Source organism: Ascaphus truei, chromosome 14 (assembly GCF_040206685.1).
Source record: "Ascaphus truei isolate aAscTru1 chromosome 14, aAscTru1.hap1, whole genome shotgun sequence".
Taxonomy (NCBI): Eukaryota; Metazoa; Chordata; class Amphibia; order Anura; family Ascaphidae; genus Ascaphus; species Ascaphus truei.
The window spans coordinates 40,466,310-40,482,657 of NC_134496.1; the positions used below are offsets into that span (position 1 = coordinate 40,466,310).

Consider the following 16,348-nt stretch of genomic DNA (forward strand, 5'->3'; position numbering starts at 1 on the left):
CTTCGCCTCCGGTGTGAAGAAAGCTGCTCAGCTGGAGAGTGCGTGTCGCTGGATCCCTACGGAAGCCGTTTTAACGGCGAAACGCGTTGCTCTATCTTCGTTCTTGGACTGTCACGAGGAGGCTTCCGTAGGGATCCAGCGACATGCACTTTCTCCAGCTGAGCTTTCTTCACACCGGACGTGGAGGCGAAGTACTAGAGCTTGCTAGAGTCAAGCTGGATCCTTTGTGTTGCTGACACGGACTATCCCTACATTGACGTCATCCAGCTATCAGAAAACGGTTTACCAGACAGATATGGATGAATAGAGGACTCTACTAAAGAGGCTACACTTGACAAGAACCCTTTATGAGCCTGTACTTACACATGGCCGTGTAAGTAGTGTATTGATTTATATATTTATTTTTAACCCCCTCACTGCTGGTTTCCAAGTCTCACCCTCTTTTATGTAATTGAGGGTGGGAACATTTGTAGGCTCTAATTAGGAGTTTAATGATCTTTTACTGCTGACCCCCCGCTTCCCCCTTCTTCTCTGTTTTCTCATGTTTTAGAGGGACACATACATTTATCAGTGAAGGTCAGAAACACAAAATAATCTCATGCCACACACCGGTTGTCTAAAAACTATTTCTAGAATGAATAAATATTACTGCTCTAGAGCGTGACACAAAACGTGAGTGTGCGATGTTGTGTTTCTATCCACCCCCCCCCCCCCCAAAAAAAAGATTAAACATCTCAACTGGAGTAACACTTACTTTTAATACAGGTAATTGCTTGTTATTCAAGTAACAATGTTGGGTCATAGAGAATATACTTTGTGTGTGTTTATCAATTAACAGTTGATGGATACATTAGCGAAGTCCGTGTTCGATTCGAGAACACGGATATGAACACAACGTGGCTGCAGGACAATCTTAATGAGGGTTTCCATGTTTTCCTACCAAGTTAAAATAAAACAAGTCCACTTGGAACTGTATAGAGACTTTATTGTTCGTCGGTTTTGCTACTATTCCTGAACTTCACCACCATCACTGTTATGTTATCAGGGCAACCTCTGTAAAATGACTGTAACACGATGCTTTTCGCTCCAAAATGAGGTTCGTCCAAACGTTCCTTGATAAACCGAACAGCTTCTTCGTTGCTGAAGGCGTCCCACAGACCGTCGGATGCCAAGATCATGAACTCTGGCTGCAGTTTGTCCAGGTCGAAGCTGAGGATATCAGGGTCCGAGATGATGACATTTAGGTTTTTCAGAGGGTAATCTCCCAGGGAACGGGACATGGCCAGAATACCTTGAACTCGCCAAGAGCCATTGAAACTGATGAAGCCACCTGTAATATAATGAGAGAACATTGTGTTAAACGTGTAACTGTGAATTAAGTAGCTATGTACAGTACTTAGTCAGAAGCCAAGTACATGGAAACAGCTTCGATACAAGCAGCGTGAGCATTCAGATCATATTAAACATACTTTAGGGCATTTAAAATCGGTAATGTTTCAGATTTTGATCCTATAATAGCAGCATTGCAGAGACTAAATTATAGGAATAAACTTGTAAGGGGCCACACCAGAGCTGTCAATATACAAAGACCTGATATCAGTGACATTGTGATGTAGTAGGCGAAGTAATGGCATTTTAATGGGGAAAAAATGTTTAATGGTTGTTATCAATGGAACTCAGCTGTCTAAAAAAAAGTCTTTGACACTGGTGCTAAAAATTTGTGAGACTCACCGACCACAAATCATTGATATTTAGAGAGAAAAAAATGTAAGAATTGACAGATCTGTAATATACCAATCAGGAATATACATGTTTTTTTTAACTTCTTCAGGTCTTAGTTTCAGCCAGAACACTGTCCCCATACCTCCCTGCCGATAATTTCTGTACTAACCACACATCCATCCACTCCCACACCCTGCAGAAGAATCAAAAGAGAGTGTTTCCCTGCAGTAAAAGCAGGCTTAAATAAAGCCAAAAATATACACGGTTCACTGCAAACAGTGTACAGAGAGATATATTTAGGATGGCTTAAAATCCTATAGGAACCAACTCAGAAGGCATCAATAAAAACGTCACTAAGGACATCAGGCTGAACATTATTGTTCTGTGAAGATCTAGATTGTTTACTGACATACTTCAAGCAGATATAATTCATATTGTCAACATTGCCATCTATGGCCCAGATCTACAAAACGGTGCTAAACTTTAGCACGCTTTTACTCGCATTCATAAAAATGGGAGCTTAGTGCTAATGCTTATCACCCTCTTGTGGATCTTGGATAATGTGCTTGCTGGGGTTGCATGCAAACAAGCAATAAAACTGCAAAGACACGGTAGACAAAATTCCAAATTACATGTGGTCACCCAAGCACCATTCTTTGCAGACTGCTTACATTAAACCCATTCCATAACATGGCTCAGGCTGACCTCTAAGACATCTTATATGGCTGAATATTGTAAAAACAAGGCAGCAACTGGAAGCCACTTATCATTGAAGTATCTTTAAATAGAATATATTTGTTTTCACTTTGTCTGCCAAGCAAGTAGAAATGCACAGTGAAAAAAATGATTGCAGTTTCAGGAAATACTTGTTTTAGTAATTGTCAATCCTCCTACAGATATACAATTATTTTTGAGGAGATATAGAACCCATAACTTGCGCAGATATTCACATTGTTTTTGTAATAGTGCAGCTGTTGACATTCAATCAGTTCAAGAGCTAGATGAATAATGAATGTCGATGTTTGCAAACTCACAAACATGGGTCCATTTGATAATGAGAAGTTTATTGCAGAGTATGATCATACACATTCAAAGTCTATAAGACTCTCTGCCAGGGAGTGTCCAAACAGCCTTTTTACACATTTTTGATTCCTTTGTTCAAAATAGATTACCAGGCAGAATATACTAACCCCTCCTTAATTCTTAAACCAATCTTCTTACAGATCATTAAAACCTGGTTACAACTAGATTAAAACAGTTCTCTATAGGAACCAGACACTTCTTACCAGGAATGTGGGCATTACTTCAGACGCAGTGGTAAATCTACTGTGAACAAAAAACAGTCAAACCACACACTCACTCTTACACACAAAATGGAGACTGAAAACATAACAGACAAAATGGAAACAGAACATCGCCTTCAATCCTTCTCCAGAGACCCCCCCCAGTGAATTTCAGCAATATCAACAGTATATTCATTTCAGCAATATTACTTCATCAGGAGCATAGGCTAATTATAATACTGTATTATAGAAGCGATTAATTATAATAAAATAGTACAAAACTCTACAGAAATGTTTTTTCTTTGAGAACGGTCTTAACAATAGAGTAGAATTATTAAGTGAGGTACGGCTTGTAATGTGTTCATACAGACAAGCTCTTACCAGCTCTTTTAATTCTCTTTCTTTCCTTCAGCTGATATGGCTTGTGATCGTGTGATAAAGGGATAGCGTTTCCATCCTTGTCACACAAGACTCCACGTGAATCACCAACATTTGCAACTGTTAGCTCTTTATCGGATAGCAATGCAATTAAGCACGTAGTACCTGAGGAGAAGGAAAGAAACATGTTAAGTGCTATACCGGGACCTTGTCAATCTTCAAGGACATGTAGCTATAGAATAGTGAGTCTCCGCTGAGAACACATGGAGAAGACACTGATAAGGTTTCAAGAGATCTCTAGACACTATTACATCTATGAAGAATAATTGTGTTGTGCCACTAACACATATCACACACACAACCTGTAAGGAGTGGCTCAGTGAGTAAAGACACGGACTCTGTAAACCAGCAGTGCGCAAACTGGGGGGGCGCGCCCTGAGACTTTTTTTTTGGGGGGGGGGGGGGGCGCGGCTCACTTACCTGGCTTCTGAGTTCACTCGTCTCCATGGCAACGCGGCGTTGAATGACACCACGGGGCCATGTGACGTGACGTCACATTACCCCGTGGTGTCATTTGACCCCCGTTGCCATGGAGAGGCAACATCAAATGACGTGGTGGGTCACGTGACATGACCCCGAGGCGTCATTTGACACTGCAGAGGGGGCACGACACAGGGCGAGAGCAGGCAGGGTGGGGGGGCGCAGCACAGGATTTTTGCGCACCCCTGCTGTAAACAATGACACTAAGTGTGAAGCAGGGGAACCTGGTTAAAATCCCGGTGTCAGCTACTTATGACCTTGAACAAGTCCCTTTATCTCCCTGTGTCTCAAGCACCAAAAACATAGATTGTAAGCTCATCTGGGCAGGGACTGTGTATGTAACATTCCAATGTTCTGCACACTATACTGTAATTATGACGCGTTTTGGGAGAAAGGTTCTATATGACATAAAGTTATTATAATGAAGATACCATGTAAACTGTAACACCTATATACGCCATGATAATACCGATAATAACATGTTTTCAATAAAATTAGACTTAAATCTTTTAATGTTCACATTACGTGGGACCGTGAGTTTTACCAGATACTCTGTGTTAAATCATTTATTTTTTTATTGAGAATATTTTCATTGGGATTTTTGATAAAATTGTAGAACAGATTTCCAAAATATCTCTGAACAAAAGTGTAACAGATTTCAGCTTGCTTAGAATCTGACACTATTATATGTTAACTGATAATGAGCAAAGGCATGTATTTATTTACTCTGTCCTGTGGGATATTACTGCTTCTCTAGTGTCTCTTACTACAGTGGATCTTGGGTGAATATCAATAGCTGCTGGCCTAGATATAAGGTAAACAGAAATGCTTAGTGAGTCGAAAAAAGCCTGAGGCTGCAGAGAGACACAGACAGAACAATGAACATTATGAAATATGTGTATCCAACGTAATACGAGTCCAGAGGCAATTAGTTTGGCTTCTGGACACTAGACAAGAAAGCAGGGAAATATAAAATATTGCAGTGAGCTGGGGGGTAGCTCTGAATGTGTTTCTGAGACACTCCATATTGTTTATTTTGGACCCAAGGAGAACAAAGAATCTCTTATTAATATTTTACACTGCAGCTTTATTCGTTGCTGCAGCCCTGCCTATCGCAGCTGTGCCTCCGACTCATTGGAAAGACTTTGCATTGTGTCTGCATCAGTAAATCATGCCTCCTGCCCATGGATCATTGGCAGAACAATTCCAGTGATCTTTCATTCTCTCTTTATTTAACAGATGATTGTTTTGCCATTTGCCGCTGACAGCTACCCTTTCACCAATACAACTGGCAAGTTCGCTGGCCTACAAGCTTGTGTCTATAATAGCAAGCATGCAGCAGCGGTGGCTAAGTGAATAACATTAATTTTACATGTGTGCACTCTATACGTTAAGGTAAATCGTTCTCCCAGCTATTTAAAAAGGGAGCACACTTGCGTTCCACAACTTCTCCCCACAAGATCCAAGTCTGAAAGAGGCAATCGACCCTTTGGTTTGTTGGGACGGCCGGCTCTGTTTCGGTGCAGGGATGGGGAGTTTTGGTGTGAGACTAGTTAATCATCTATGGCCCAAATCGACAAACGGGTGATAAGCCTTTAGCAAGCCCTTAGTCCTATTTATGGGTGTAAACGCTTACTAAAGCTTAGCATTGTAGTGTGTACAATGAATAATACTATTATTAAATATCAGACAATAGTACTTTAGTATAGCACTACTAATGAATGCACCACTGCATATAACAGGGGTCTCAAACTCTGTCCTCAAGGGCCACCAATAAGCCAGGTTATATGGATATTCCTGCTTCAGCACAGGTGGCCCCATCAGTGGCTCATTCGAAGTTGGTTAAATAATACAACCAAAATTGATTGGCAGAGGGCATCAAGTACCAAATCCGTTCGTTTTATAGGTACAGTATCTGGACACTTAAAAACAGTTCCAACAGGAACAAGAAGCAAAGAAGGAAGGTACTTTTCCGGTGGAAGGAACAGGACCAGGGCAGAGGCGGCCCCAACACACAAGGATATCACACAGGAAAAACAGATCACTAAAGGATGTATAATAAACTATGCATCGTATTAAATGGCAATTCATTTTAAGTTGAGTTTAGTAACCAGTCAGAAACCACAATCTGGCACAGTCCATTCAATAATATGTGAATGACCTGTAGCTAATTACCAAACCGCCATGCTATTTATGACCTTCCATATGCGCTCACTTGGCACGTAAATGAGCTATATAATGGGCGGCCTGGTATGTTACCAATAATATGTCCCACGGGTTACACATGTAACATCAGGCTGCAGTATTACTTCCAGTAAGAAGAGCTATTATTTAGGCCGCACCACACTGCCACCTTTTGCAAGTTCCATGTCTCCGCCAAAACGGCGCGCTAGAATAACCACGCCGACTCACGGTGCTTCCGTTTTAATTGCCTCCAACATTTATTACAAGCATAAAGCTATCACTGGTTCTGCATTTTCTTAAGGAGACAGAGGCACAAAGCCCCACTTTGCATCGGCAACAAAAACAACTATTTTGAAAGATAGTAGGTGTGAATGCAGCAGAGTACACTGAAGAACTGCAGATTAAAGCAGCCCTGGAGGTGTGTTAGGCTAGGTCCCCAGTACCTGCTGCAGCGCAGGAACCGCCCCTCTATGGGGCCGGCCCTACTGGCTGCCTTGGCGCGCAATTTGCCGCCGCGATGCAAGCCCAGATTTTCTGAAGACGAGAAAATTGTCTTCAGAACTAGCGACTGAGCTCTGGCCACGCCCCCCCCCAGCGGTTCAGCCAATGAGGGCTGTGCTTTGTGTTGTGCCTGACGTCATGGCCGCGCCCCCTCATCATGGCGGCCGCTCCCCTCTGTTTTGGCCACGCCCCCCGGCACCTCCCATCGCTCCCTACAGACCGAAGATCGCGGTTTTAAGCTGTGCACGCGCCGCCAGGACGCCAGGCGCACCTGCAGCAGCCAAAACCGGGTCCGTAGCCTTAGAGTAGTAACAGCTGTGTTAGACCAGGGGTGAGAAACTGCCGTTCTCAAGGCCCACCAACAGGTCAGGTTTTGAGGATATCCCTGCTTCAGCACAGGTGGCTCAATCAGTGGCTCCCTGCTTCGACTGAGCCACTGTTTGAGCCACCTGTGCTGAAGCAGGGATGTCCTGAGAACCTGACCTGTTGGTGGCCATTGAGGACTGGAGTCGGTCACCCGTGGTTTAGAAGACCTATATTGTTGGCCTTTGCTGTGTGCAGTGACCACTACATAAACCTTAATCCCTGCAGTACTGGGGGTCTGTGGAACACTGGTCCTAAATATTTTATCATCTCTCTCTGGTTCTTTCCATAGGTAAATGATGCATCTAGCACGGTTTGTGTAGCTAATCTCATATCTCATCTTTGAGATGTTTATTGGCTTTAATTGGCCAAACCACAAACATTGACGATAGTCCAGTGGTGGGCAATTGCAGTCCTCAAGACCCCCCAACAGGACAGGTATCAAGGATAGCCCTGCTTCAGCACAGGTGGTGCAGTCTTTGACTGAGCCAACTGTGCTCAAGCACGGATGTCCTTAAAACCTGACCTGTTGGTGGCCCTTGAGGACTGGAGTCGCTCTGGTTGCCAGGTGTCCAGTATTGAACCGGATTGTCCTGTATTTGGACACTGTCCAGTAAAAAAAATTAGAGGGAATATTGGACATTTATGTGTCCGGTATTACCTCTCTGGACATGTATGTGTCCGGTATTACCTCTCTGGACATGTATGTGTCCAGTATTACCTCTCTGGACATTTATGTGTCCGGTATTACCTCTCTGGACATGTATGTGTCCAGTATTACCTCTCTGGACATGTATGTGTCCGGAATTACCTCTCTGGACATGTATGTGTCCGGTATTACCTCTCTGGACATGTATGTGTCCGGTATTACCTCTCTGGACATGTATGTGTCCGGTATTACCTCTCTGGACATGTATGTGTCCGGTATTACCTTTTTGAACATGTATGTGTCCGGTATTACCTCTCTGGACATGTGTGTCCGGTATTACCTCTCTGGACATGTATGTGTCCAGTATTACCTCTCTGGACATGTATATGTCCGGTATTACCTCTCTGGACATGTATGTGTCCGGTATTACCTCTCTGGACATGTATGTGTCCGGTATTACCTCTCTGGACATGTATGTGTCCGGTATTACCTCTCTGGACATGTATATGTCCGGTATTACCTCTCTGGACATGTATGTGTCCGGTATTACCTCTCTGGACATGTATATGTCCGGTATTACCTCTCTGGACATGTATGTGTCCGGTATTACCTCTCTGGACATGTATGTGTCGAGTATTACCTCTCTGGACATGTATGTGTCTGGTATTGCCTCTCTGGACATGTATGTGTCGAGTATTACCTCTTTGGACATGTATGTGTCGAGTATTACCTCTCTGGACATGTATGTGTCCGGTATTGCCTCTCTGGACATGTATGTGTCGAGTATTACCTCTCTGGACAGGTATGTGTCGAGTATTACCTCTCTGGACATGTATGTGTCCGGTATTACCTCTCTGGACATGTATGTGTCCGGTATTACCTCTCTGGACATGTATGTGTCCGGTATTACCTCTCTGGACATGTATGTGTCCGGTATTACCTCTCTGGACATGTATGTGTCCGGTATTACCTCTCTGGACATGTATGTGTCCGGTATTACCTCTCTGGACATGTATGTGTCCGGTATTACCTCTCTGGACATGTGACCTCACCGGCTCGGGGGAGGGGCTGTGGGATTCCCCCAAGCAGGGAGAGAGCAGGGCTGTTGCTAAGGGACCGGGCAGCTTCCTCTATCCTGATTGGCTGCTGCTGCTGCAGCCAATCAGGAGGAGGTGTCAGAAGCCGGATAGTGGGGCCAAGGAGAGGAAGAAACAGCATGGAGCGGAGAGAGAGGTGTGTGTGTCTCACTTTTCACCATTGTGTTCAGTATTTTGGGAGAAGCTACCTGGCAACCCTACTCACCCCTGCGATCATCTCAATATCCCCTAAAATGTTATGATTGACACACCATACCTCGTCCTGGATTGGCTAATTTCCTGCATGTTAATCTTGGACAGAACATAAAACACAGACAGAGCTCAGTTTTAGGTGTCCAGTATGTTAATCTTGGGACAGGTTTACGGGGGTTTATTGTTTTTTGATGGGTACTGTTTGCAATGACTCGTTTGTTTTGAAAAAGCAATATTCTAAAATCCTGCCCGTCACATAGTTAAAGAGACAGCTGCTGAGCCAGTATACAGGCTGAACAGTTTCCGGTAACATGGAACCACATTGTCTCTAATTCTTACACACTGTATTTATCAGAGGCACAATGCAGGCTATTTATTCTTTTTAATAATGAAATGGTGTCTGATCTAAAGCATCTCAAGTTTTTTTTGTATACATAGGATTGAAGCAGGGGTGTCTCCGGATCTGAACCCCATTAATTTCAGCTCAGAGGACCCCCTGCTTCTGGAGATACTTACTTGCCTAGGTGGGTGCCGTTAGTCGCTCCAGCTTGCTAGCAGGGTTCATGTAATGGCGGCGTTTCAATGCTCCTGCGTCCTGCGGGCCAATCGGAAGTCGTGACGTCATCAGGTTCGGCGAAATATTGGCTAACGTGACACAGGAGTTTTAACTTTGCTGAGATACCGGCACCCCTTTTGGAGGTAAGTATCTCGGGAAGCAGGGGGTCTCCTGAGCTGAAATTAACGGGGTTCAGTTCCAGAGACCCCCTGGTTCAAATAAATAAATGTAAATAAAAATAGAACAGCCTGGTTAGATTGCTCCTTTAATTTTTTTAGCTTCTTTGGTTACCATGCTAACCTTTAGATGGCACTGGGTTCTTGGCAGAGCGCCATTTTAAACTCCCGGACATATCACATTTAAAATAAATGGGGGGAAACATGGCAATCAGAGCAGACTTTACAGCATCCAAATTCTGGAAATATAACATTATAACAGTTTGCTGCATCTGTTTACATTTTATTTTAATAAAAAGGTGACTTCAGTCACTGGCATTGCAAGTGTACATCTGCACAATCAACCAGTGGAACTCAGCACCATTGTGTCTTATGAATCGTTCTACAAAAGGTTTTCACATTCATGGGGGGTTAGATTGTAAGCTCTTCGGGGCAGTGACTTATTTTCCCTAATGTTACTTTTATATCTCAAGCGCTTATTCCCACTATGTGTTATATTATTATGTCACGTGTGTTACTGCTCTGAAGCGCTGTGTACATAGATGGCGCTATATAAATGAAGATATACATGCATAGATAGAGCAGCAGCTATTGCAAGGTGGGAAACCGTAAACCAGCGGTGCTGCCTGTTTGGTCTGACTTTGCACTGCTGGTGATTACATTGATATGCACCACTCACTTCTTGTGCTACCATCCGATAAGTCCACCTCATTAGGAGCCGCAGAATGGCAACACCTCCAAATGCTTTATCAAAGTCTTTTGAGACTATCCCAGCTTCAATTTGCAAAACCAGCATAACCAGCCTCACACTGATGAGACCCAAAAGGTCGAAACAGCTGTCTGTGAGCAGGTTTACTGGCTCTGCACTTAACCCGGGCTGTGCTGAAAGGCTGTGTAATGCAGCAAGCATAAGCTTATAGGGGTTCGTGTCAATATGGACTTGAAGCAAAAGGTGACCCTGTGTGCCCATTTACATGTCATTTCCCAGAATCCCGTGCAGCAGCGGAAGCACTGTATGCTAGGAGATAACGGTGAAAGGCAGGGTTGCCGATCTGTCGGAGACGTGAACGTGCTCATAAGTGATTTTTTTTATTTGCTGCAGGCAGGGCCGTCTTAACAGCATTATAGGCCCCCGGGCAAAGCAGTGCACTGGGCCCTGCAAAATTTCCCTCGCGAATGCAGACATGCCAACTCTCCGCTGCAAGTCGTAATTTTTCTCCTTCTACCGAGTTAGCGGGAGATTTGAATGTTGAGGCGGGTGATCGGAAAATTAGTGTTAAATTCTGGTCTGTGCATAGATTAGCGTGGTGGCCCCGGGCAACTGCCCAGCGTGCCCATGCGTTAAGACAGCACTAGCTGTATGCTATACGGTGGAGGGTTTTTGACACTTTTTTTTACCCACCATAACTTATCTAAGATGTGGTCAAAGTCTTTTGAAAGAGAAAGAAAAATATATATATATGTTTTTTTTTAAAAAGAGGATATGAAAAATGTGTGTGCAAAATGGCCACAATAGTAGAACAGGGATCAAAAGGTTAAATAAGAGAACAGTGTCCAATTTGTAATCAAGATGAGAGTCGTTTGTCTGTAGAGAGCCGTTAGATAATTATTTACGAGGTGCTTTGAGACAAGTAATAAAAAAGGCTGCATAATTTGGGCTTCAGTTGATGGTGCGGTAAGTGTTTCCTAATTGCAAGGAGGACAGGAATTTGCTTCAGCTAATAGGCAGTAAGATGTTGAGCCTATTTTAAGGAACCGCAGAAGAGAACTGGCTAAAAATATTAAGCAAATTAGTTTTCAGCTGGACTAAAAAGACATGTTAACTTACCCACTTCTCCCGATGGGACGCAACGCGCGTCACTCTGACAGTATAGTGCGCGCAGGGCCGGCTGGGGGTATTACAGGGCCCAGTGCAGGGGCACGTGGTGTGCGGACTCTTATCTTCTCCTTCGTGATCTCTTCCTTTAGTGTCCCTCATCACGGCAACGTGACGCCAAATGGCATCGCGTTGCCATGACAACAGGACGTCATGTGCCATTATGCAGTGTCACGGCGACGCCGCAGGGCGTCCCACTGACATAGCGACTTGACACCACGGCAGGAAGAGATCGTGAATGAGAAGGCAAGAGAGCTACAGATGCCCCGCACTCTACCCACAATCTTTAATTGTGGTGGGGAAGAGTGCGAGGCCTCTGTCAGCGCTGGGGCCTCTGTCAGCGCGGGGGGATCTGTCATCGCGGGGGCCTCTGTCATCGCGGGGGCCACTGTCAGCGCGGGGGCCACTGTCAGCGCGGGGGACACTGTCATCGCGGGGGCCACTGTCAGCGCGGGGCCTGGTGCCGTGGCACCGATGGCAGCACCATAAAGCCAGCCCTGAGTGCTCGGTATGCAGCATATAGGATTTATACAGACACATTGCCTACCCAGTTGAGCTTACAATCTACCATTTTGGAGCCTGAGGCCCTCGAGTTGCCGTGCCCAGGGTCACAAAGAGATGACTCTGGGAAATGAAGCAGGTTCCGCTGCCTCACACTCCGTGTTCTTGTTATCACACTCCGTGTTCTTGTTATCACACTCCGTGTCCTTGTTATCACACTCCGTGTTCTTGTTATCACACTCCGTGTTCTTGTTATCACACTCCGTGTCCTTGTTATCAGAGTCCGTGTTCTTGTTATCACACTCCGTGTTCTTGTTATCAGAGTCCGTGTTTTTGTTATCACACTCCGTGTTCTTGTTATCAGAGTCCGTGTCTTTACTCGCTGAGACGCTCCTTCTACCTAAAGTCCTTTTTTTGTTGTTGTTTAAAACAGCATGGCAAGTTATTCTGCATCCCAGGGGAACAACAAGAAAACTGAACTATTTGCACAATCTAACACCTACAGTTTAATTGTATTACTTAATGTCATTACATCTAACACTTTGCGTTTTGTGAGCCCAACGTTAGTTGCACTCTGGGGCAAATTAATGAGAGAAACACTTCAAAGCGTTGCTTAGGTCTTGTTATCTCTGCTCAAACTGAACCATTCTTATACCCTGGCTCTTACTCTGGAACAAGTGAAGACATAAATATGAAAGCAAATAACTGGATGATGCATTTAGCAGTAGATTTTTCTTTATAGTCTTAAAAAATTACGTTGACTGACAATTCAACAGCTATATGATGGCTTCACACAGGCACGTCTACAAACAAACACATACAGATCAAAGTGCAATTAGAGCACAAAGAAGCTCTTGTCTGATAATGTATGTCAGGGGTGGCCAACTCCAGTCCTCAAGGGCTACCAACAGGTCAGGTTTTAAAGCTGCAGAACAAGCAATATTCTATGGTTTTTATTTTAAAAATAAATCAGTTCTGTACTATGAAGGAAATACTTGTAGCATTTAAAAAAACACATCCCTTTTTGAGCCTTCCTTCTCTCTAGCAGTGCACAAATTGTATCTAGTAACTGCCTGGTCACATGATCTTCCTCACAGAACTTTGCAACTTTGGTCCTCTTCTGCTGCACTGAAAGCCATTTAGTGAACCCCCGAGCCGAGTCTTCGCTGATCGATCATAGGAGAACGGATTGATCAGCAACTTAGCTAATTACTTATCATTGTGTGGATTGTATCGATGCACATATTAAAGGGGGGGGGGGGGGCGGGGAGAAATAAAAAAACCGGCAGCTTGGACTGCTGCTTTAAGGATATCCCTGCTTCAGCACAAGTGGCTCAGTCATTATGATCGAGCCACCTGTACTGAAGCAAGGATATCCTGAAAACCTGACCTGTTGGTGGCCCTTGAGGACTGGAGTTGGCCACCCCTATGCTAATTGATTGAAATCATTTGAATATACTTTTCATATTTAAATAAACATAAATTTCAGGTGTGTACACAGTTAAGTACTAAACAGGTTTCTCCTCTCTCCTCTCTCCGTCTCTCTCCATATTTCAGGCTGTGGAGATTTTTACTTGGTAAACTTTTACAAAGTCGGACTTTTGGCGAATCGGAAAAAAATGGCGAGTTTTGCAAAGTCCAAGAAGTGTGGGGGCAGAAAGTCCACCCACCCCTACTTCTTAGCACAACTCTGCCAGCCCTCTAACTAGTCTTCATCTCTATGCAAATGCTCTTTTTTTTCTATGCTGGTAATGGCAGTTGTGATGGAAAGACACATACAATACAAAGTATATTGAAGTAATTACCTCTTTGTAGAAATGCCACTGAAAGACATTAAGTAGCAGAGAAAATCAGCACTTCACGTGCTGAGCTGAATGCTAATCACTGACAAGCACTCAGTTTATGATCAAAACGGTTATGGAAGTCACATGAACCTCTTCACGTGAAGGACAGGCATCTAAAGGTGCCACCCTGCCAACATCAGGTTTAAAATTAAGGGTGCACACTTTTACTTGTGTGTTAGTTCTAGACAAAATAATGGTTTTGGACGCTGGTTTGGTTAAACAATGTACGAGTTCTTTTTCTGGTTTTGCCTAAACTCGATTTGTTTGTTTTTGGATTTGTACAACTCAAAATAACCAAGAAAATGCTAAAATAGCATAACAAAGCATGAACATGTTTAAAATAAGTTGTTGATTGAGTCACTTTAAAACCTGTCCTGTTGGTAGCCCTTGAGGGCCTGGAGCTGGCCACCCCACAACCTAGAAAATACTTTGAATATTGCAGTTGATAAAATGCTCTGTTGGCTCCAGTTAACCCCCTCTGTTTCCCATGGCTGAATTTCCAGTAATCATCGCTGACATTTATCAGTATGAGAAGATCACTTCTGGACTAAATCAAGTTGGTCGCAGCCATGTATAAATATCACGCGCAATCTTGTGTAATAGCAAATAGAATTGAATTTCATGCTTGCAGCAAGCACAAAACCGGGCACTTTTCACGCTGGACGTCAACTTGCATCAATTTAGTCAGAAAATTAGCTTTCCAATTTCCTTTTCATGACATATACTTAGCACATTTATTGATGCTTAATCACAGTTCTGATCCAGTACAGCTTTGCACCTGTTTTTGCCTTTGAAGGCAGCAGGATATTATCATAAATCAGCCTGACTGCGATTTTACCCCTGTGCAAAACAGAAATATAACTGACAACACCTTACACAAGCAACTGAATTAGCAGGTGGAATGTAACATTCATGTAGGAAAGGCAACCATTCTTTAAAGTACAGTTATTCTCGTATTACACAATTACAATTGCAGGTAAAGAGTTAGATACATTGTCTAGTAACAAGATTTACCAGTAACATATATATATATATATATATATATTATATACACACACACACACACACACACTATTGGTTCATATCCAAACTGACACGTTGATCAATGAATTTCACTTGACAAGATCTTTGAGTGCCTGTCATATTGTCTCCTCAGGATGCATTACCTTGTATGGGGTGCTGGTCCGTGAAACACTGGGTGTATATGCAGATGAAAATGATGGGAACTTTATAGTTTATACTTTATATAACTTTGTAGTTATGGCTCACACAGTTAACCCCCTAAGGCCCTAGTAATCCCTAAGGGGGGGAAGGGTTGGAGACACACACACACACACACCCACACACAGATTGTAAGCTTTCACGAGCAGGGCTCTCATTACATTTTGTATCTGATGTGCATTTTTGTCCTTATTTGGCAAGTCATTTTGTTTATGTAATTTACATCACTGAGTACCCCCATTGTACCGAGCTGCAGAATTTGCAAATAAACATATTTTAGGGAAGGTGTGCAGTGTATCTTCCTAGACACTTGCTTCAGAACTGCTCAGACACTATACCGATCCGGTATCATCTACCATCTATGTGACGTCATGCGCTGGTGTGTCGCATCTACCATCCCCGGTGGGAACCAAAAGATCATCGTTGGTGTTGTACCCTGGGAGAGATCATTTGCGGAGTGCCTATGACGTTAGTTCCTGCAGGCGGTGAGCAACAAAGGCAGCATTGGATCCAGTGGTGTCACGGACTCATCACAGCAGCGAAGCAGTGTTTCCTGGTCCTAGGAGCATGAGTATATCTCATAACATGCTTTTATTTGTTCTATGGTTGTGAGTTCATTTTTATTGAGATTTTTGGGAATTAAATATATCGATTTTGCACAGTAATGCACTAGGATTTGGCGCTTCTTTTTCTTCTATTTTTCTATGCAGGTGGAGAGGGAGGTCGTTGTACCCTCTTAAAGAAGCTGCCTGTTTTTCCTGTTAGTGCTACATTTACTCCCCAATACTGGACATATTTGTTTGGACTCTATAGGACTATCTACATTGAGCAGACAAAGGAAGGTTCACAGCACTATGTATTTTATTTTTATTTTTGAGTTGTTTGCTTATTAGACATTGATTTATATGCATTTTTGGTATATATCGATTTTTTAATATTATATTTTATTAATTACATATTTTTATTAATTTATATTGATTTAATATTTAGTTATACCATCAATTTCTGGCATTTCACACAATAGCGCAGTCCTCTATTGTATATATGTATATATATATATATATATATATATATATATATATATATCAAATGGAAATATTCCTGTATGCTCATTTGCATGTCTTAGACAGGTCTGCAACCCCGCCTTTCACCATTATCACCCAGCACACAGCACTTCCACTGCAGCAGGGGATTCTGGGAAATGACATGCAAATGGACACACAGTGTCACCTTTTGCTTCAAAATCATTTTTAACATGGTTCCCT

General features: G+C 43.1%; 1 protein-coding gene across 1 annotated transcript in view; it reads right to left on the minus strand.

Moving 5' to 3' along the window:
• Positions 1–739: 739 nt before the first annotated feature.
• Positions 740–16,348, minus strand: part of PPM1L (protein phosphatase, Mg2+/Mn2+ dependent 1L) — a 162,281-nt gene continuing 146,672 nt past the window's right edge. Inside the window, exons 3-4 of the mRNA XM_075570605.1 lie at positions 3,387–3,548; positions 740–1,330 (exon numbers count right to left, since the gene is read on the minus strand). Coding sequence (XP_075426720.1) covers positions 984–1,330; positions 3,387–3,548 — 509 coding nt within the window. The 3' untranslated portion in view covers positions 740–983. The remainder of the gene's footprint in view (positions 1,331–3,386; positions 3,549–16,348) is intronic.